The 21,053-nt window shown below is 38.4% G+C and overlaps 1 protein-coding gene across 6 annotated transcripts in view; it reads right to left on the bottom strand.

Moving 5' to 3' along the window:
• PTPN13 (protein tyrosine phosphatase non-receptor type 13) overlaps positions 1–21,053 on the bottom strand; it is a 140,194-nt gene that overhangs the window by 44,057 nt on the left and 75,084 nt on the right. For 5 of the 6 annotated variants that reach the window (XM_072862909.1, XM_072862910.1, XM_072862911.1 and 2 more), the window contains 8 exons: positions 13,620–13,715; positions 11,637–11,736; positions 4,909–5,128; positions 2,751–2,825; positions 2,467–2,641; positions 1,224–1,377; positions 927–1,065; positions 369–521 (listed from right to left, as the gene is read on the bottom strand). In XM_072862909.1, coding sequence (XP_072719010.1) covers positions 369–521; positions 927–1,065; positions 1,224–1,377; positions 2,467–2,641; positions 2,751–2,825; positions 4,909–5,128; positions 11,637–11,736; positions 13,620–13,715 — 1,112 coding nt within the window. The remainder of the gene's footprint in view (positions 1–368; positions 522–926; positions 1,066–1,223; positions 1,378–2,466; positions 2,642–2,750; positions 2,826–4,908; positions 5,129–11,636; positions 11,737–13,619; positions 13,716–21,053) is intronic. The other variant, XM_072862913.1, reaches the window with a different exon arrangement.

Below are 21,053 nucleotides of genomic sequence, written 5' to 3'. Positions count from 1 at the left end.
AATTTAAATTTTTTTTTTTCCTCAACAGAAAGAACAAAGGACGTAAGGAATGCAGGGTGTGCTGAGTCATAATCATAGCTTCCTATACAGTAAACACAAGGATCAATAGCTGCTTTTAATTAGTTTGAGCTAAAGCAGGAAGACTACTGATTGGAAAAAAAAGTGAAAGGACTTCCTTCCCATCTATTACGATTTCTTTTCACTTGTAATTATGTGTCTTTTGAGAAGATCTTTTCAGCTTTCTTCCTTTCAGTGTTTTTCAGAACCTCAGATGTTTTCCTGTGCTTTTGCTTTAAGTCCATGCACCCATATTCCCATGAGGAATTTCTTAAGTCACAGATGAAGGAAGCAAACTGCTGCCCACTTACCTTCAAAAATTCTAACTCTGTCTCTTTTTCAGATGCACCCATGTAAGTGCTATGCAATTTTGGCAGCTCTTCCTTGATGTAAGACAGATCTAGTTTCTCCATCACTCTAGCCGGGACATAGTGTTCTAGTCTGAAATATGACATGCCATGCACCTACAACACAAAACATTTTTATGATAGCATCTCCATATGATGAGCTCCATACTTGATGAGCATGAATGAAGCATAAATATTCATTTTATAGAGAATCGTACATTACAGCTGTGTAAGGGGAGGGATTCAGAATCTCAACCCTGACCCAGAGCTTAATTTCACATATTCAAGCCTGACTCTACTTCCACTGAAGAGAGAGGGTTCAACACCCAGATCTTTAACTAGATTCTGCAACAGCCCTGTGTTAGACTAAAAGAAAACTTGCCCACAGCAAAAATTGCCAACAGCATATCAGCTGAGCTTCCAGTCCAGGGCAGAGCTGTGAAGTATGTGTGGCAGCTCACAGTCCATTCTTTAATTAAGCAGCAAGAACACAGTTTCTCCAAGGTGAAATTGATGGTGTACCTCTGCCTGGTAATCTCCATACTCGGCTTGGAGAGCTAGGGATGCTAATAATAAGGCTGTCTCATCATCACAGTGCATCCTGTCTTCCAGGATGTCCTTCCGCAACTGTAGATAATACTGGTGACAGGTCAGCGTATGCCTGGAACAGGAAAAAAAAACAAAAAAAAACCACAAAAAACCCCACACAATCTTTGGTACTCTCTCTGTTATAGCAAGTTTCCAGTATTTGATTAATATCCAATTTCTGTCCATAAATGTAGGGCTTAAGGGGTTAAAAAAAAATTTTCATACACTCACTGTATAAGAGTGACATCATCCACAAAAAACTTTATGCGAAAAAACAGAGTGAAGTTGACAGGGGGCTTGTTCTTTTTCTTCGGTTCTTCTTTCCATCCTTCTGGAGCTACTTTACTTAGCTTTATGTCAGGATCAACGAAGAAAAATTCATTGTCTGCCATGAATGTTACAGGGAAGCACATGGGTAAAAACATTAAAACCAAATATTTTCTCCAGCTGGAGGATCAAGACCAGATTTACAATTCTGAACTTTGGTTTTGAACAGTAAGGTTTTCTGTTGACTAACAGTGGCTTATAAGCACAATAACTATTAAAGGGAACACTGAATAAGGGCAGAAGAAATAATTTTATAGTTATCCTGAAGACACCAGTGAAAAAAAAAAAAAAAGAAAAAAAAAAAAAGAAAAAAAAAAAAAAAAGAAAAAGGTTACCTTCCGTGATAGCTTCAAAATAGGAGCTAGGGTTTCTTGAAAATTTCAAATTTCTTATCCAATAGGAAATCTAAAATCTGTCATTCCTTCCCTCCCTTACTACTTCTGTCCCATTTACATTTCTGCAAAATGTTTTCAAGGCTTTCGAAATTGCCAAGAACACAGGGAGCCTGCCATGGCTGGAGTAAGTTCTTGGGCTGCTAAGGGCTTCTATCTCATGCCAATATTCTGAAGCGCTACGGTTCTGCAATAGCCTGTGAGATATGCCGTCAGGAAACTTGGGTCTGAATGCCATTAGTTCTGCCACAATAACCTTCTACCCAGTGGAGGGGGGGGAGGGGGAAGGTCCAACTTCTGGTTTGTTCTAATAGCAAAAAATTAACAGCTCAGGAGCAAATACTTTTTTCTTAAGGCAACTCTCTATATACAAGGGGGCCTCCCATGCATCCTAATGGGTCTGCCTCCACAAGAGGCTGCAACATTGCCTAGGGCATATTAACAGAACCCAAAGCCCTTTCATGTCCTCTGAGGGGTACTAGTCAGAGTGACGGCAACAAACAGCACAGAAGAAAACTCAGCAACCAAAGGGAAAAGGCTGCCCAAGATGAGCTGCCATTACTCAGGTAAACATAGAATTTTATTGTGCGAAGTTGTTCTTCATTGAGGAATGTATTTTGCCTCAATACAAGAGAGCGTAACTCAAAGTAAACGCTTTGTAAATGCCAGGCAGCATCTGCTTATCTTTTCTCAACACCATGTAGCTAATTCTTCTTATTCTGTACCTGTCAACTACATCAAATCATTATTCTTACCTCTTAAAGTAGCCAATCCAAACAAGTGATGCTCCACTAAGCCAATATGGGCAACAACCATATCAAAGACATCTTTACATATTGTTTTGGTATCACAGGTCAGCTCCAGCTTCTGCCCACTTAGAAGCATCACATTTACTTTTCGCCTGGTGTCATCATTCTTCCCTTTCTTAGTCTGCATTTTGTGAAATAAAATATCCCAATATTCACACTTGTGATAAAAGCACATTTGTTGGTTTAACATACTTCACCCGCCACTGATTGCTGAATAGCCCCTTTCTTACCAAGATAGACTTCGGTAGATCCAAGGAGATGAATGGCTCAATCGTCATTTTCACAAACTCAGGGCCAAAGAAATTCTGCAGATCACAAGAGTATGAATGAACACTGTGTTGCTGGAACAACAGACTGAGGCATAGTTAACTTCTGCCCTGCAAATGCCAAAGAGGAACCAAAGGCCAAAACTAGAAAATTGTACTGAATTCCTCCCATGAGGTGGTAAGTCTAAAGAATCTGATTTTGCCAGCATGCGTGCCAGATACCACTGGCAAGCTACAGTGTTGCCAACATTATTACTCTGCATATTTTCCTTCCTTTGCTGGACAAAAAGCCAACACTGTAATATTATTTGCCTGCCTTTAAAATACAGGCTGTGGGTTGCATATTGGGACCATCTGGGCTTATCTCAGTAAGCAACTACCTGACATTACTAAGGTTTTCTGCATTGGTGGCAATTCTGCCTTGACAAATCTCTGCCTGTGACACACAAGACTCATCTCCTGAAGACTGAAATGTTTTAGCCTAATTCTATCTGCTGGGTGCAAGCAGAGATCCTAGCCAATTTCTGTCTGCCTGTAGACAAATAATTGTTCTACTAATTCACCCTGTAAATTATAGAAGGTTACCTGTCCAAACTGTTAAAGGAAATCCTCTGCACAATACCCACTTCAATACCACATTAAAGAAGTGGCCCAAGATTCACCTTTTGAGGGAAAACCTTCACTGGCTACTGCCTACTACCTACTGTGTTGTCGTGGTTTAACTTCAGTTGGCAACTAAGCACCACACAGCCGCTCGCTCACCCTCCCTGGTGGGATGGGGGAGAGAATCGGAAGAGCAAAAGTAAGAAAACATGTGGGTTGAGATAAGAACAGTTTAATAATTGGGGGGGGGGGAAATACTACTACTACTACTAATTAAAAATTGTAATGAAAAGGAAAACAACAAAAGAGAGAGAGGAACAAAACCCAGGGAAAAAAACCCCAAGTGATGCAACCGCTCACCACCTGCCGAGTGACGCCCAGCCAGTCCCCGAGCAGCAATTGCTGCCCCCTGCCCAACTCCCCCACCTTTATATAGTGAGCATGACGTCATATGGTATGGAATAGCCCTTTGGTCAGTTTGGATCAACTGTCTTGGCTGTGCCCCCTCCCAGATTCTTGTGCACCTGGCAGAGCATGGGAAGCTGAAAAGTCCTTGACCAGTGTAAGCACTGCTTAGCAACAACTAAAACATCAGCGTGTTATCAACATTATTCTCATACTAAATCCAAAACACAGCACTATACTAGCTACTAGGAAGAAAATTAACTCTATCCCAGCTGAAACCAGGACACTATATGTAACACAAACTATATGTAACACATCTGCACGTAAACCTCTTAAGGGCTGGGGGACCAACCTGGTTAGTTAAATCCTACGTGAACTAACTGGTCAGAGTGCTATGGACTGGAGACAGATACAGGAAATATTACCCTGGATTAGGACAGAAAATTCACCTGATTCTTGTTTCAAGTTTTCCCATCCTTAAAAAAATAAACAAATCCAATTCACTGAAAGCAGCAGCAGAGGGCATCAAGCCATCATCTCTTCTAAACAACAGTCACTCTATTTACCTATACCTCTGTCTCCCTCTTTCTCTGTAATCTTATATTTCATACACATACTGAGACAGCTGGGAAAGGAAAGGGGAGTTTGCACGATGATTCAGGGTGAACACAAGGGCCAAATGAATCCTCTCTGCCTCTCTACCTTCCCAACTTGTTCATTTAATAACCTTTGATAGTGGTGGGACACATCCACATTCCACTAAGAGAAATAAATGCAAATTGAAGTGGTTGAAAACACCACAGAATACAGGAGAAAACTACACCTTACCTTTGTTAGGACGCTACACTGTTTAATCAATGCAATCTTTAGTCAAGGCTTGCTGTATGTTCTAGTATCTCTTTAGGCTATGCAGCCACTAATGCCACAACACCTCAGAAGCTTACCCTGTGAGAGTAGGTCTTTCCTATCAGGGCAACACCAAACACCTAGTATTTAATCTGTTGATGACTGTTTATTACAGGACGCAGTTTATGAATCCCAGGTATCAGAGTTTCAGTCAATACACTGCTCTGCTTCAATGAAAATAAGAGTTCACCTGAGATCAGGGCATTACCCTCAGTTTTCTTTGTGTCATGGCTGTTTCCAGGGCTATTTCTCTCAGTGGATCTCTGGTGATGTCAAGCATTGAGGACTTAATTGCATCTTCTGGGTAGAGGTTAGGTCGGGACTGCCTGAGAGCCATTCTAGCTTGCAGTTGCATCATTTCTTCTTCCTGATGCTTTAGCATCACTTCTTGACTTATTAGATTGCCGTCAAATGGTGCTTCATGTTGCCTACGGTATAGTCGGAGGGGATGAAAGACATTAGTAGGTCTGCCTAAGACATTCTGCTGCTTTAAGCACTTACCTAAGTGGAAATCCAGAACACAAAAACTAGTTAATCAAATACATTAAACATAACATCTATTCAGCAGCCAGGAGGTTAGCACTCTACAGCAATCCATCAATATAGAAAGTGCGCAAACATGCCAAGTTTCTACAGCTGCCTGTCATTTATTCATATGAAAACAAAGGCTCAGCTGAAGTCTAAAAAACACTTGACACTACAAACTCAGTGAATCAGTACAAAACCAGTGAACACACAGGAGGAAGAAAATCATTAATGCTTTGAAAATATCTTAATTTCTCTGTTCAAGCAGGGACTGTGAAAAAAGCATGCTTGAAAACATGTTGTTAAAGAAAAAACTAAAATAACAGTGTACTTTATATAAGTAAATATTGCTCCAATCACTTTCTCTGTAGCAATTCTTTACAAACTCTTTGCACAGCACTAGTGCAAGAGTGCTAGTGCTTTTTCCTGAGCAGTACTATAGCTTTTCCTGAGCAGTAGTATAGCTTGAAATATTTATATAAATATTTTATATGTAGCAACATCCTATATAGTAAATTATTCTAATATACTCCACTCTTTTCATCATCTTATTTTGCTGAAAAAAATAATTTTCCTTAAATTCCTAAGAATGGATTGGTTGATACACAGCCACCACAAAAAATAAACTAGAGTCCAAATTAATCATCTGAAGGGAAAAAAGAGAAAAAACAAACAAAAATCCCCCATCAGTATTTCTGAAAAACACAGCAACCTATCCTCCAGTTCTTTTCTCAGCAGGTATGGATCTCAAATGTCCTACCAATTTTATTCTCTGTGGAAGGAAAGAAATCCATGTCCCATTTTGAGTGAACAAAAGCCATTTTTTATTTAGAGCCTTATTTATTTTTTATTTGAAAATCAGGATGCTAGGAAATATGAAGAAAGGAGAAATCCAAGGAAAATAAAACCAACTTCCACTCCCTTCCCTCTGTCCCATGCTTACAGAAAAACACCTTTAAACCCCAAACTAAATATAAACCAATCAAGGCTTCTTTAGAAATCTTAAAACAAGAAAAAACAATGTTCTCCTTCTGTTAACATAACTAGACACAGGCAATTTTTAAACACAAATGGACAGGGGAAACTAACAAGACTTTCATCCACCAAAAAACACTTTTAGCAATTCTAAGCTAAGTGTTAGTTTAGATGATACACTAGAGTTATGAAAAACATGAAAGAGCAAAGAAAGTGTTTTGAAGCCTGCATATCATTGCACTGAAGTTTAGGAATACAGATAAACATAGAGTAGGTCCTGCACGGACACTGATGTACAGCCCTTTGTAGTAAAAGGTAATCTACAGACTTTTAAATACATTAAATTTATATACCTATTTTTTAAAAGAACCTAAAGATATGTTTGGTGAATGACAAATCAGTTCACAAACTAAGAGAAAATGCACCTGTCCAGACAGCACAGTTATCTATGCTAATTGGTGGACATGATTTCAAAATATTTTTTTTTTTCATCTTTTTACAGCAAGCTTTCTAATGAATGCCAATAGTGTGAACAGTGTACCGCATTCTCTTATTTTTTTTAATACTAAAGTTTCATTGGTTAGCATACAAAACCAGCATTAAAATAAGAAGAGTTATGTTATCATGAGAGTCCAAACAATAAAACGCCACTAATATGCCACAAACTGAGTAAAACAATGCTGAAGTTCCTCAAATGGAATTTCAGGGAAGATACAGGGTAGTTACAGAAAAATGTATTAATGTAAGCCCATTATCCTCTCCACTGTGCAGGGCTTTCATAGCATCACTTCCCCTCTCCCTCTGCTGTTCCTTTCTGCAACAGACTTAATAATTTGCACCTAAAAGGACAAAGTAATGAGAAAAGGCCTCAAACCTGCAAAGACTTGTGCACATGCTTAGCTTTTCACCAAGAGGAAGCTTATTAAGATCAACATATGTGGGAATATTCACAATGAACTAAGTTAAAATACACCCACGAGCGCTCTTCAGATCAAGGTCTAAGGATGGGCTCTGAAATAAAACAAAACCAAACACTTTCTGAACATAAATATCTACGAATTATCCAAGATGATATGAAAAAGATAGACATGTTGCAACTGGCTGTATCTGAAAACACTTGCTAATGTGAAAACCCCTACCGCAGAAAAAAATTTTGCCTTTTTAATAACATACAGCTCTGTGCAAAGAAGCAATCATAAGTTACTGTGTAAAGTATTATCATTATGTTGCTTTATCATCTTCATTGACATATATTAGTTTCTCTGAAAACTGGGGTGTGTGGGGGGTGTCCAGGGAGGAAGTTAAAAAACCTAATGGTTTAAAAATTTTCCTAACTTAGTATATGAGCACTATCACCAACCAGAAATCAGCATGCTTCAGCATCCTGGGTAAGTAAAACTAACTCTGGCTTGGTCAGACTGACAATTTTCTATAGAGGGTATCAGCATGATTCACTCTTTAGGTTCCAAGGCAAGGAATGCATCTCTCATTCTACAGTAGAGGAGATACTGTTGACAGGTATGGGTCTTCCTTGAAGATACATTCTTCCATGAAGTTCAGAATATGCAAGTATTATTACTCCAACAAAAAGAAAAAATCCAAATTACATTCCTAACAGATAACATCATAAAAGTGTGTTTCCTATAGTACTTCATCAGACAAGTACTTGGCTGCTACTCTCTATTTTCATCAATGTCTGACTGCAAACCAGAATCTCAGAGTTACTTATTAACCTGAAGATGGTAGGTGAGTAGTCACCTGGAAGGCTGACTCCTATAAAAGAGGGAAGAGAATTAACTCCTCACTTAGTGTACTTACCAAGAAATTAGCAGATATTGGATCAGAGAAGGAAGTTGGAAGAAGGGAAGCAGGTAGGCATTCTCTAATGATTAGTGCAGTGGAAAGGTCAGGAATAGATTGAGAAAGAAGGATGTCTTTTGGTAAGGTCGGAAGGATATGGAAATTAAATCTAGTGGAAGGAAAAGGCAACAGAAGGAAGAAATCCATGTCAGCTGCTGCTCCTAGAGAGAAAAAGGAAGAAATAGTAAAGGAAAAAAAAAAAGGGAAAAAGAAAAAAAAAAAAGGAAAAAATAAGGAATACAAGAAGCAAAGAGGAAACACAGACACAAGTATCCATTGCCGTGAGGAAAGCATTCCAAGAAGTTTAAAGGATAACAACAGTCACAGACCACGAGAAGGGTTTGAGTGTACTCTGAGCATACTACTGAAAAATCTATGGCTTCTTCTAGTTTAAGAGCAGGCCAACCCACCCAAAGAGCACAAGTCATGCTGGCTGATAACTCTGAGCGGCTTCACTGTTTTTTTAATATTGGCAGTAGACTCCCTCAACTCCAAATCCCCCTATTTGATTTACAATTCTGTGGATAATTAAGCAGACTGCCTCTAAGGACATGCCACAGGAGCAGTAAATTTAACATGTATTGAAGTACAGATGGTATCTCTGAACACAGAGAAAAACACTGAAACATGCTCCCAAGTGCTGATGGAATTCAAGTAATGGATTAAGTTGCATATACTTCCCCAAACCCTGAAATCAAACGACCAGCCAAAAAATGTAAACCCTGAGAATCTGCTCCTTGGAACTACTTGATAACAAGAGTTTTACTTTGAGAGCTTATGTTTCTGAAGTTATAAAAGCCATGGTCTTCTGCAACACAGGACATTTTAAAGCAGCAACATGCAGTGTTCTGGATAAAAATATTAAGTTACTTTCTTAGAAATCTCCCTGTTTAACTAGCTAACATCTTTGATGGTATTCCTTTTTACACTTGTTAGCACTGGAAAGTTTTAACAGCTGTTGGAGAAAGGCAGAGAGAGAGTGCTCACGTGCACTATCTTCTATTCAGCTCACATAATTAATGGAGATATTATCTAAGTATTATTTTAGGACCAAATTCTGCTCGTGGCTGCTTTCCTGTTTCTCAATAGGTCTACAAAAAAAGCTAGTAAAACTAGCTTTCAGGAGTTCAGCCTCATTTTTCCATCTCGGATATACTTACTAGTCTGGTACTTAGATTAAAAAAAAAGCTTTTTCACCTTATGAAAATCAGGTAACGATTACGAAAATCAGTAAAGAACTATCTGTGGTACCCTACCATGACATTTTTGTGCAAGTGCAGAGTGGTATCTTTTAGCAAAGGCATTGAGAGGAGGCCAAGCAGAAACAGGAGATTAAAAAAAAAATACTAAGCCTTGAAGTAAAACTGTATAGTTACATACATGTAAAATTCATTCCATTGCTAAGCACAACAGATAAGTCTATGCTGCACTTACAAAACAATATTTTCCTTCTAGATTTCACACATATACAAATTACATCTATTAAAGGTACCAGTCTTAACACAGCAATATAAAGTAAAATAATGTAAAACAAACCATGAGAAACTATGTACTGTTTTACCATGGCATTTTCACTTGCATTATAGGCCTGATTCATTTACAACAATGTGACTCATTTACATACCACATACTACTTTATGTTTCTGAAACATTTTGTAAATGGAAACAAAAGTTCTCTATCAGCATCCACAAATGACTGCTGTTTTATTTTGAAGCATAGCTACAGTGTTGAATTGGCAGCTTTCCTGGGTTCAAGTCAAAGAAGAATGAAGGTTGACTTAGCAGTATTCACCAAAAGAAAAAAAACAATGGCAAGTAAGTTAAGAAAGCTATACGTTCATTCTGTACACACAGTAGTAATAGTATACTTTGTCATTCCAGCGTGGTGCTAAGACAGCATAAAATGCAAAGCAGAAATTTACAGCTCTTTAATGGGGTTATATGGAACATAAACCTGTAACCCAAGTCCTTGAAAATTTGCTCTAAAAGCTCACATGCTAGCCAAAATCCTTTTACATCAAGACAGGCTGGATTTCTAAGACTGCTAGGACACTGCAGTTTAATGCATACGCTGTTACATGAATAGATACCATATTCCTGCCAACAAGGCAGTGTTGACCCAGCTAAGCAATGCCTAAATACATCTCCCCTGCAAGAAATGCTAATATATACATTTCTAAACAACTTTGCATTTTTCAGGCAAAGTGCAAGTAGTAAGAAAACCAATGCAGCTGCTCAACAGATCACTGAAAGCTGCAAGATTTCCAGGTAACTGTTCTCTTGTTCATCTGCACTCAGATACAGCTCATCTGAGACCCTGCCTTACTCAGATCCATTTAAGGCACACAAAATAGCTCAAGAAGCAGATGTTCATTTAGTTTCATCTCCAGGTTCAAAGCATGGCTCTAAGCCTTACTTACTGTGCATCACCGTATATGTTAAATGAACATGGAGGACACATTTGACAGCCTTGCCACATCACCTGAAACAGTTCCAATCTTCAAACACCTCTAAGTTTCTTTAATAGGATAGAGCAGGATTCCCATCCAACTTATGCCAAAAATATATAAATATCCTAAAATATTGAGCACAGCAGCAATCTTTTTCCTCATCTACCCCAAACAAAGCAAAAAGCTGCCGAGAGAAGGCTTTGTTGTAATGTGGTGAGGGAAGAGGGGAAAAATACCTGTCTGTCTTTTTTTTTTTTCTTTTTCCCTTACTACAAAAATTATTTGAATCCTTTTGATAAAATATTCCAAGGCGATTCAGCATCTGGCAGAGACTAGAAGAAGAAAATTTTCCATCCAAAAGGTCAATGGCAATAAAAATTCTAAAACATTTAGAACGGAACCACTCTCAAAACCTAACAGGTATGGCAAAATATGCTTCTGCTGTACAAAGATGCTGTATTAAGATGAGGTACTTACTTTTTAAAGCAATAGTGATGAACAGCACTTGAAAAAAATAAAACCCAAACAGATGTAATATTCAAATACACAGCACAGCAAAATAAATTTCAAAAAGCATAAATTGTTACTGAGTTGGCCTGCCTAATCAGTGCTGAGGTATTAAAAAAAAAATAATCCAAACACAATAACATAAATAAAGAGTTTGTATGGCTTTTGGCTTATTTCAAATAAGCAAGCATGCTATCATTTCCTTATTAAATTTAAAAAATGCAAATTAATCTGTATTAATATCAATACTTTCCAAAACTTTATTTTAGAAAAGTATAATCAAAATAAAAATTATTAAATATTTCCAAGCAGAACATAGCCCCTGACCTTCTGACCGATATGGCAACTTGATAGAGTACAACCCAGTCTCCATTAAATATGGGAACTGAATTTGGGCTCCTAACTGGTATACTTACCTCTACACCACAGTGCATCACAAGACTTTTACTTCAGACTGCAATATGCAACTCTGAAATGCTATTTTCTTCCAAGTATAACATGCCATTTTTTAACCTTCAACAGAAGCTGGGATGGGAGTGAAAAATTCACTTGCAGATTTAGAATACTTTCTTTGATAAAGAGAAAGCACTCCAAGACATATTGTTTTCACAGGGTTTACCTTGCCCTCTGAGAATTAGCTTGACTCGATGTGGAGATATCATCAGCACCTGGCAAAGCACCACTGGCATCATCTCTCTTGAAACCTTCACTTCTTCTCACTAGCAAACCAAAAGACAAATTAATACTTGACTGAGCAACAAAGCACACAGAGTAATCCCATCTAAAAATCAAGGACTTATCAGTCACATGAGATTACTTAGAAGGAATCAGATTCATGTGTTCTGCACAATGGCATTACAGTATTAGACAAACTAGCATTATGAAGTTGATTTCAGTTTTCGAAGTGATTTTATAGTTTCCCCCAATGAAGATAGCTGCACTACACAAGTACTTTGAAGAAGAGTACTAAGGAAGGCCTAAAAGAAACCACAGTAAAAAACCCACACACACAATTGCATAGACACCTTTCCAAGGTGACACATTTCTTTGTCACCCATGAGTTGAGAAACATACATGGCACCGACATCATACAAAACCACTCCAGAACAGAAATAGAGCAGCTAGGTAAAGTAATTATGCATCCAGTTCACCAGAAGGGAGTTAAGAAACCAGTACATATATTGCTGAGCTCCTGTGTTTAATTTTGGTCCCCGGAATCTGACTCCTCCTTATAATTTATCAAAAAATTATTTTTTTTTCTTTTGGCAATATACTAACCTGCTACCTGTAATAGCTATTATCTCCTTTGCTGGTATGTCTTCCTGTAGCAGCACCTGAGATGCTACACTTGATGCTTGATTTTGCAAACTACTTAACTTTTCATCTCTTACTGTACCCTCAATAAACAGAGCTAGGAGGACAGCTCTTGCAGAACACAATTACAGCCACGTTGATTTAGAAATAGTTCTTTTTGACAGTCATTTCACTGAGTCCAGCAGTACTAATACTAGGCAATACTAGTACTACCAATACTAGCAATACTAATACTAGGCAATACTAGTACCCAGAAAGCAGCTCTCTCTTGCCTGTACAAACTTAGGAGTTGTTGACTTTGGACTGGAACACATAAACAGCCTGTTCTAAATGGCAAGAAAATGAAGGGAAATGCGTTACAGGAGCCTTGCTACTTGTTACTGCTCCTTAGGCTTCTGGCTCAGTAAGTAGGAGGATAGATAAAGACAAGGAAGGTTGAGAGAGCAGCATGTGCATGTACTCTGTGTGTACAGAATACATACGGTGCAGCTATGCTCTAGCTTCCTAACTATCGCTTTCTTTCCTCATTTTCATGGTTTGTCTCCATCACTTATAATGATTCTGCGAAGCTGACTGTTTCATCAACTGTGCTCTCCTCTTGACTTCTTTTCACCATTTTACCACTTCTTTTAAAAAATGCTCCAAGCATTTCCTTCCATGCTGTGCTTCCACTGTGTAACAAAAACCCTTCCTGCCACATATCAGTGAACAACCCTTCATACCAACTCCTGCTTTTCCAAGCCATTGATTTCATAGAACTTACTTAAATTTATCATACAAACAGCCTGTACTATGTACTACTTTTGCATTCCACTGAAATCCTTGGCCTATAAAATTATCAACCGTTTAACCCTCACAGTAAAACCCACTGATAAAAAAAAAATAATTAAACCATGAATGTCCCATATAAAGCTTTTGCAATTTATTGTTATTGTACACTAACCTGATCATTTTTGTGCCTCTGAAGACAGAGTGTTATTTGAAACAAGCGCTTCAGTAAAGAGTTAACCATTTCCAGCTTTTCCTATCAATTTCCCTTCCAGAGTGCTAAATGTCAAACTCATTTCTGAACAGACTGCCAATTACGTTGAACTGTACTCAATATTGTAATTACATGAGATCATCTTACAACTTCATATTAGTGATAATTATCAAGCCTCCTACTAAAGATTTAACTTGATACTTTCGGGGTCTATTTTTTTATCTTGAACTTTTTTCTTTAGTTTTGTTTGTTTGTTTGTTGTTCTTCTGTTGTTGGTGGTGTTTTTTTTTTAAACACAGGTCTTACCTTGCCTGAAATCTGATTCCGAAGAAATAACAGATGGACTTTCACTCGAAGTACTATAAACGTCACTGTGGTAAGACTTGTACCTTCTCAAAGGCTCTGAAAGTTTAAATCGGGGTATCAGAAGAGTAAGAGAGCAACAGTTCTAATGCAAAAGTCAAACACAAGTTAACATTTGAAATTTCCTGAAATCTTGTAAAAAAATATTTTTTTTAAATGCCTGTCTGTGGCTATGGAGTCTGAAAGCAAACACTCAGTGGATGCTGTGCAGTCCCATTCTGTCCCCACTGTCTGAGGGTTCTGTGGTCTGCCTGGCCTCTCTTGGCTATTCTAACAGAGCCACCTCCTCTGAACTTCTCTCTCATCATCACTTCCTAGTTAAAACTAATATTTAAAAAAAAACAACAAAACCCAAGACAAAACCCAATCCCTCCTGCATACAAAACTGATGAAAACATTTAGTGCGCACCTCTTGCGTGTAGAAAGCAACCACAAGAACTCAGCCCCTGGCTCCTTCACAATGAAAAAGGAAAAATATCCACAGAGACAAAGCAGGAACTGGAAAATTATAATTCATTCAGCTCATCTTTGGCATCCACAAAATATGATTAACAATCAATTAATAAGCCCCTATAAGATATTTAATTAACCAGAACATGCAAATGTATGTAATGAGAAATCAATACAGCAGTCTCAGTTCCTACTCTCAGTAGATTCTTTAAATAACATACTGGAGCAAAGGACTCTACAGAAGGGGTATGTACTTGACATTTGCAACAATCTCCCAAAACTTTCCTATGCATAAGCCAACAAACAACCACATAGTGTGCATAAAAGCAGAAAACAAACCAAAAAATTCCCCACGTTTTGGGATTACCAATGTTTCACTAAGTGAGAGAAACTTCAGGTGTCTTTATTTGCAGAAGGCTGTCTCTGGTCTAACTACAGTTAATGTTTTTGAAAACAAAAGTGATGATACAGAGGAAACACATGTAACTGCTCTGAAGACAAGTGCAAATCACTACAGCAAGGAATATAAAATGTAAGAATACAAAATGGGGAATACATGAGCAGATGAGTCTGGATGCTGCAAAAAGGAAGTCGGAGGTTCCAACTTCCCATATCCAGAAAATGAAACACCTGCTGAAAAATTCTGCAAGAACAATAAACCTGCAGCATAACCTGTATTAGGTCAGAGGACAAGTTAGACATGCAGTTAACAGCACTACTCATTCAGACTTCCTACAGAAGCAGGGAAATCTCCAAATAGGAAAAAGGCATGAAAAGATATAAGATAATGCAGTAGACCAAGACTAAAGACTAGTTCAGGTTAATTTTGCACTATCTGTTTCCAAAACCTTCCTCCTTAAAAGCCAGCATTTCCCCCATTTCTACCAGCTCACTTCGGTTGTGCAGTTCCCCACTGTCCCACCAAATACAAGATTCTTTAAGAAACCTCGGAAAAGTAAGCAAAGTCGCCAATCAACCTATGAAACCAACTGCTCCCGCCAACCCATCCCAGTTGCACTTCTTAGCAGCATAAAATCCAATTAATCCTAAGGACATTTCACTTTACTCTCAGAAAAGAGCAATACTGCTTGCACATTTGCAAACCAACCTACAGCAAGATGAAGAGAATTCACTGGGGGGGTGTGGGGTTGCTTCAGTCTTTCACAAAGGCTACTTTTAGTGTTCTGGATTTTACAACAAAGAAATCTACCGCCAATCTAGCAATTACTTGCCCAACAAGGGAAATTAAAAAAAAAATACAGTGGGTAGCTCTTGGAGATGTATTTTTAAAATGTTCCCAGCCCTTTAAGTGAGGCATCAATCCAAACATGATACTGGAGCTACAGTACAGAAACGTTTAACTGAAAAACAGATTTCTTCTTTCCCAGTAGTTTTATTAGCTGTAGGTTTTTCAAGTCTGCTAAATTGACTTTGAAGCAAGAGGATGGAAAGGGAACAATAAAATACAACATGAGATTTTAAACAGATTTATTTTTTTCCACCTAGTCAGCAGCATGAGCTTCCTGAATTGCACACAAATTGTGGCTTCATCCTGGTTCTTCAAGACATGAAATTGTGCAAAAAATAAATGTAAAGTGGTAAAACAGAAATATGCAGTTAAAACACAAAACGACTGTTTGTATGTGGTGGTGTGATATCTGACTCTGCAGGGTATTTGACTTCTCTTGACTCATCCTATTAGCAGGAGTTGGCGCCCTGCTGTAGGCCAAGGGGTAAGTTCATGAGCCAAGAAACATAAAGCAAGATTCCCAATCACTGCTTATCTCAATGTTTTTACAGACCTCCACGTGAGGCCCAGCTAGGTTTAAACCTATTCTCCCAGCATTCACAAATAGAGACAGAGATGGGACCACCCTCCTTTCTTGTCACATCTTTCTCCCTAAGCAAGACCATACAACTTATCCCAATAGCACAAGCAAAGGTATTCTTCTCATCTTCTGGAGGCATTTTACAACCTTTCCACATGGGGCTGCATCAACGACTATCAGCCTTTTCAGCCTAGGGACAAAAGTTTAAAGGCAATTAAGAAGCTACAGCCTGAAATTTGGGGTAAATCCTCTAGATTTTTCTTCACTTTGCTCAGTTTAGGGAAAATATACACAGATGTGGAACTGTTTGCTGCTGGGGCATCTTCTCTTTGGTAACCACCTTCCAGTTCTCTGCTGCTATATACACGTCTATGTACACCCCCTACACATCTCCCCAACACCACACCTCCTCTTAACCAAACTTAATCTTTTCCGGGGCATGGACAGGACATGCACTGCAGACCTGCAAACATTCAATTAAATTGTAAATATTGAGACTACTATAATGTATCTATAATGCTTGCAAAACTACTCAAATAATTTATGCTGTCTCCTCTCATCCAGCAAATTCTCCTCAATTCTAATATATCATATTAGGGTTTAACTTCAGAGAAGGCACTTGGATCATGTCCAAGCCAGACTTCTAATTAAGAACTGGCTTCCAAAGGTCACAAAGTCCCAATTCTGGGATCAAATTAAAGTTAAACTTTTCATACAACAGTTTCAAAAATGAGGACAAACTTCTAGACTGTCTGGCTGTGAAGGAACTGAAAGATGACATCAATAAAAGCTAAAGATGACAAAAAAACAACTTATCTCTCAAATTTACAATTTTGCCTGGGATTTTTGAATGGTCTTCGTTTGTTGTTTTGCTTTGGGGTTTTTTTTTTGATTGGTGGTTTTGTTTTTTTAAAAAAATTTTTGGTGACTGAAGAGAGACTTCAGAATTTATTTAACTTGTAGAAACACCAAGTACATTGTGTACAAGCAAAAAATTATTCTACCAGTTACACTTCTTAACATTTCAGTATTTAGATTACAGTCTCTTACTAGAACACTTCAAGTCATTTCATACCTTAATAAAAAAACAAACCTGAGTTTAAGCATTTAAGAGTCCATAACTAAAATGAGTATATAAAACTTGTACTAATAATATAAGTTAACACGCGGTAGCACCACGATGCAGAGATGAATGAAGCATTACCACTTGAAGAATCCGTGTTTGTGCTGCTTAGTGCTGCAGTGATGCTTTTTCAAACTCCCTGTCAAAGCCAGCAGAGCACAACCTTACAGGCACGTAACGCAGCATAAAATAACAAAACACAGTATTTACACAAGGCAAGACATGCAAGCCCAGACAAGTAATTTACAGAAAGCCTCATCTCAGCCAACTTCAACAGAAATTAGAGAACCACATTTAGCTTGGAATTTCATTATCCTGAACACGTGACTCACATTAGATACACAGGCTTTCAAATACACATTACTACAGATTTATTACTGGCTGTACAGAGAAGGAAAAGGACAGAAAAGATGGCAGAGTTAAACAGGCAGGTTCACGACAGGGAGGGAGCTCTTGTTTGCTCTTTCAGGTTTATTGGTGGGTGCCTCTATTACTTAAGAGTGTTACTATAATACCATTTCAAACATATTAACTGTCCTTTAGGAGAGGCTGGAATGTGCTTCTTTCACAAGAGTTTAACCAATAGGTTAGAGTCATATTTACTCTTCTTTTTCCTCTTTTCATCTAAGAAAACTTGAATTATCTTATGCAAGGCAGCATAGGTTTAAGAGGAAGAACATAGAGATTCAGAATAAATCTCTGTGAAGGATTCATGTCCAACAAGTGCTGAAGGGAAATAAATCCATTCAGCCTTCCAGGGGAGCAAGCTCATTTTAACTTGCAAGATTTCCACCACCCATATTCTAAATGAAAAATCTGCATTGTGCATGCAGCCCAAGTCACCAGCCATCCAGGCAACTCCCTAGAGAGCCTAACGGACACCTGATGCATAGGGTCTAGCAGGATCTGAGTGACAGGAATAAACAGAGCCTTGTAAAATTGCAGAACACACACATTTCTGCGGCTAGGCTGGAAAGGAAAACAGCAAGATTAAAAATAACAACTCCAGGGTCTGGTAAGAACTCAGTGTCTTGTACTTAGAAAGATACCTTTCTTTTCTGGATCTGGATCATGCCATCTAGGATAAGGTATGTAAATGGACACAGACACTGACTGAAAGTATGGCCAATAAAGTTCGTTGTTTGATTTAAATGTCTTATCCAACTGAGAATGTAATGTATTGACTAAAAATCGATAATCCAGACTGTGTGAGCTCCTGAAAGCTCGATAAAGCAGATGCCACTTTGCTGTGCAATTATGGAATTGTAAGAGCTGTTTTACTACCTTGTGTTAAACTATGTAATTCTGAACAAAATAATAGTGGCTGATGCCAGAGTACTTGTACTTTACAGAAATCCCACAAACATTTCTTTCTTTTTCCTGGAAAAGCCAACTTCTGTAGTCTCGGTAAAATTAACAACTGAAAGTTTTCTATCTAAAATAGTATCAGTCCATTATCCTACCCTCCAGCTACATTAATACGATTTCTGAACATTGCTCTAACTGAACCTTATCCTTACTGGACATACCAACCACATGAGAATCCATTTCGCCACCACTGAATTTAAATCATCCTGCAGCACAATGATTGTAAGATGTGTAAACCAAGCCTTAATTTGCTTTCACATGCAAACAGATATACCATTGTGGATGACTGGCATTTCCTTTGCTTAGCCTATACATGAACTGAGTACATACAATTCAAGAGAAAAAGAAAGTATGCACACTTCATTGAATTTACAGAGGTAAGTTTGTAAAGTGGCTATTCCTCTTTTGTCCTAAACCCAATCTCCCATTTAACCCACTTCTACAGAAGCTCCCAAATTCGAATCTCTGGGGCTTTGTTTGCTGGGATAAATTTACTACCAACAGCTGCCTGATTACCTGCAGAAATTTTCCCTTATTAAAAAATGCGGCTTCAAACTAAGAGAGCTTTTAAAATCTGGACATTTAGAGTATCCCTAACCATAACTCCCCACCTAAACACATGCAGTCGTAATATGGAAGTTTTATAAATGGGGTCCCGATGAGTCTTCAGGGTAGCTAATGAAAACATTGCTTTGTGAGATAAAGACACAGAAGACTTAGGAGGCAGAGACCCACCTCTAGAAATGCAGAATATTACTGCCTCTTCTTGCTGACTGTATGAAGCTAACAGTAGTAAGTGGAGGGAAAAAAGAGGACTTAATCATCTCAGGTTTCAGTTGGAAAAATCAAAGGTAAAAAGAGAGAGGGATAAACATAACTTGAGTCTCTGGGATTCATATGGTTCCCAACTGCAAAAACTTTTAACAAAGGCTTGAGAATAATCCCAAACCACCCCCATTCCCTCACCCCTGGATTCAGCATTCCAAAGCTTCAGCAAGATCAGCTTTTTTGGTATCCTCCCCTCTTTTTCCTCCCTGTCTGCTACTTAACCCACAGCCAGCTACATTACTATTCTCCTAACTGGTTTTGTGCTCCTGTATTCCACCAGGACATAGGTGATCTTTACGCCTTGCTCCCTCCTGGATCTCATTTACAACATCCTCATAAGCAAAATTGCATATAAAAAAGAAGGATGCACATTCACTCAAGTAACACATAAATCAATTCACTTTGAATTATGCATCCACTCAAAAACGGAGGGGGGGGGGGGGGAAGGGAAGCCGCCTAAGCAAATAAAAGAGAGAGATTCAGAGAGATTCATACAAGGCTACCATCTCACAGCCTTGTGTCTTACTATTGTGCCATGTGAAGGTAGGCCTGAGACATGAAAACTGAAGTGTGTTTACACTTCATAACTCTCAGAAGATACAATCAGTTTTGTGGGTGAGAAGACAAAGAAAGCTGGGAGCAAGGGAGAACAGATGACACTTTAACACTCTTGAGCGGCAATGCAGGCTTGCAAAATGTAAAAGGTAAAATATTATTTTCTCTCTGAAATGGGACACTATCAGTTGGTGCCAAGCAACAATTTCCAAGTTTCAAAAGAACAACAAAACCAAAATCTGCTCTCCTGGTACAGACAAACTGCTTGGGTTTAACACCTCACAACTCTAAACAATTCTGCCTAAGCTCACAAAACCTACATAACAAAACCAAGAATGAACAGTAACAGTGGAGATGCAAAACTTACTCTCCCATCTCTTGGAAAGATTAACACATATTTTTGGAGTCTGTTATAGAGTTCAGAATTGGCTACACCTGAGGTCAAATAACAGTCTCTTTCCCTTCCCCTTCCCCCCATCTGGCTAAGCACCTAATCATAAACAATCATTTTTAGTACACAAGAGATAAACAACCTCAACCCTGAAACTGTACAGCAGAATAACATATAAAACAGCAAGTTCATGAGCAAGGCACTTGCAATGACACTGTCTTTGGAAGGCTTGTGAGGCTAAATCTGAGATGTTCCTGCTGTAGATTATAGTGCAGTTTAGATGGTCTGCAGCTCACTACAAACTACTCTATTACAGCACAGCTGTAATTAAAGCTCTGTCATTCTTTCCACTATAAACTCTACTTTTCCTGAGTTTATAATTTGGATTGTAAAAATCTGTTCCGAGTGAAAGCTTGGCATACCAGAGCCTGTGCATGAGAACATTTTCTTTTTCCAAAGCAGTCAGCTCCTTAAGCTTTCATGAATAACAAAAAAGTTTGCCAGCTTAACCCAAAATAAGTTAAAGAAATAAGCCACATGTCACTTAAGTTCCTTTATAGTTTGAGGAGGGAAGTTTTATCTGGCCAAGTTTAACCCGCAGAGAGTCCTATGCCACTTCACAATTCAAAAACTGAAAAACAATGTATAGCCGAAAGCAGAGGCTTACTACAATTCACACAGACTTAACTGTAACCTAGACCTGGACTCAACCAAACTGAAAATATCCCCAAACCTACCAAAGACAAGGCAAATTGTGTCCTCTCTACTAAACCCAACCACCATGTTCCCATGACTCCTTGCCCATTCCTCCCCCCCAAGCTGAACAGAACCCT

Source organism: Ciconia boyciana, chromosome 5 (assembly GCF_034638445.1).
Source record: "Ciconia boyciana chromosome 5, ASM3463844v1, whole genome shotgun sequence".
NCBI lineage: Eukaryota > Metazoa > Chordata > Aves > Ciconiiformes > Ciconiidae > Ciconia > Ciconia boyciana.
The sequence above is the reverse complement of the archived record's forward strand: the minus strand, read 5'-3'. Positions and strand labels throughout refer to the sequence as shown.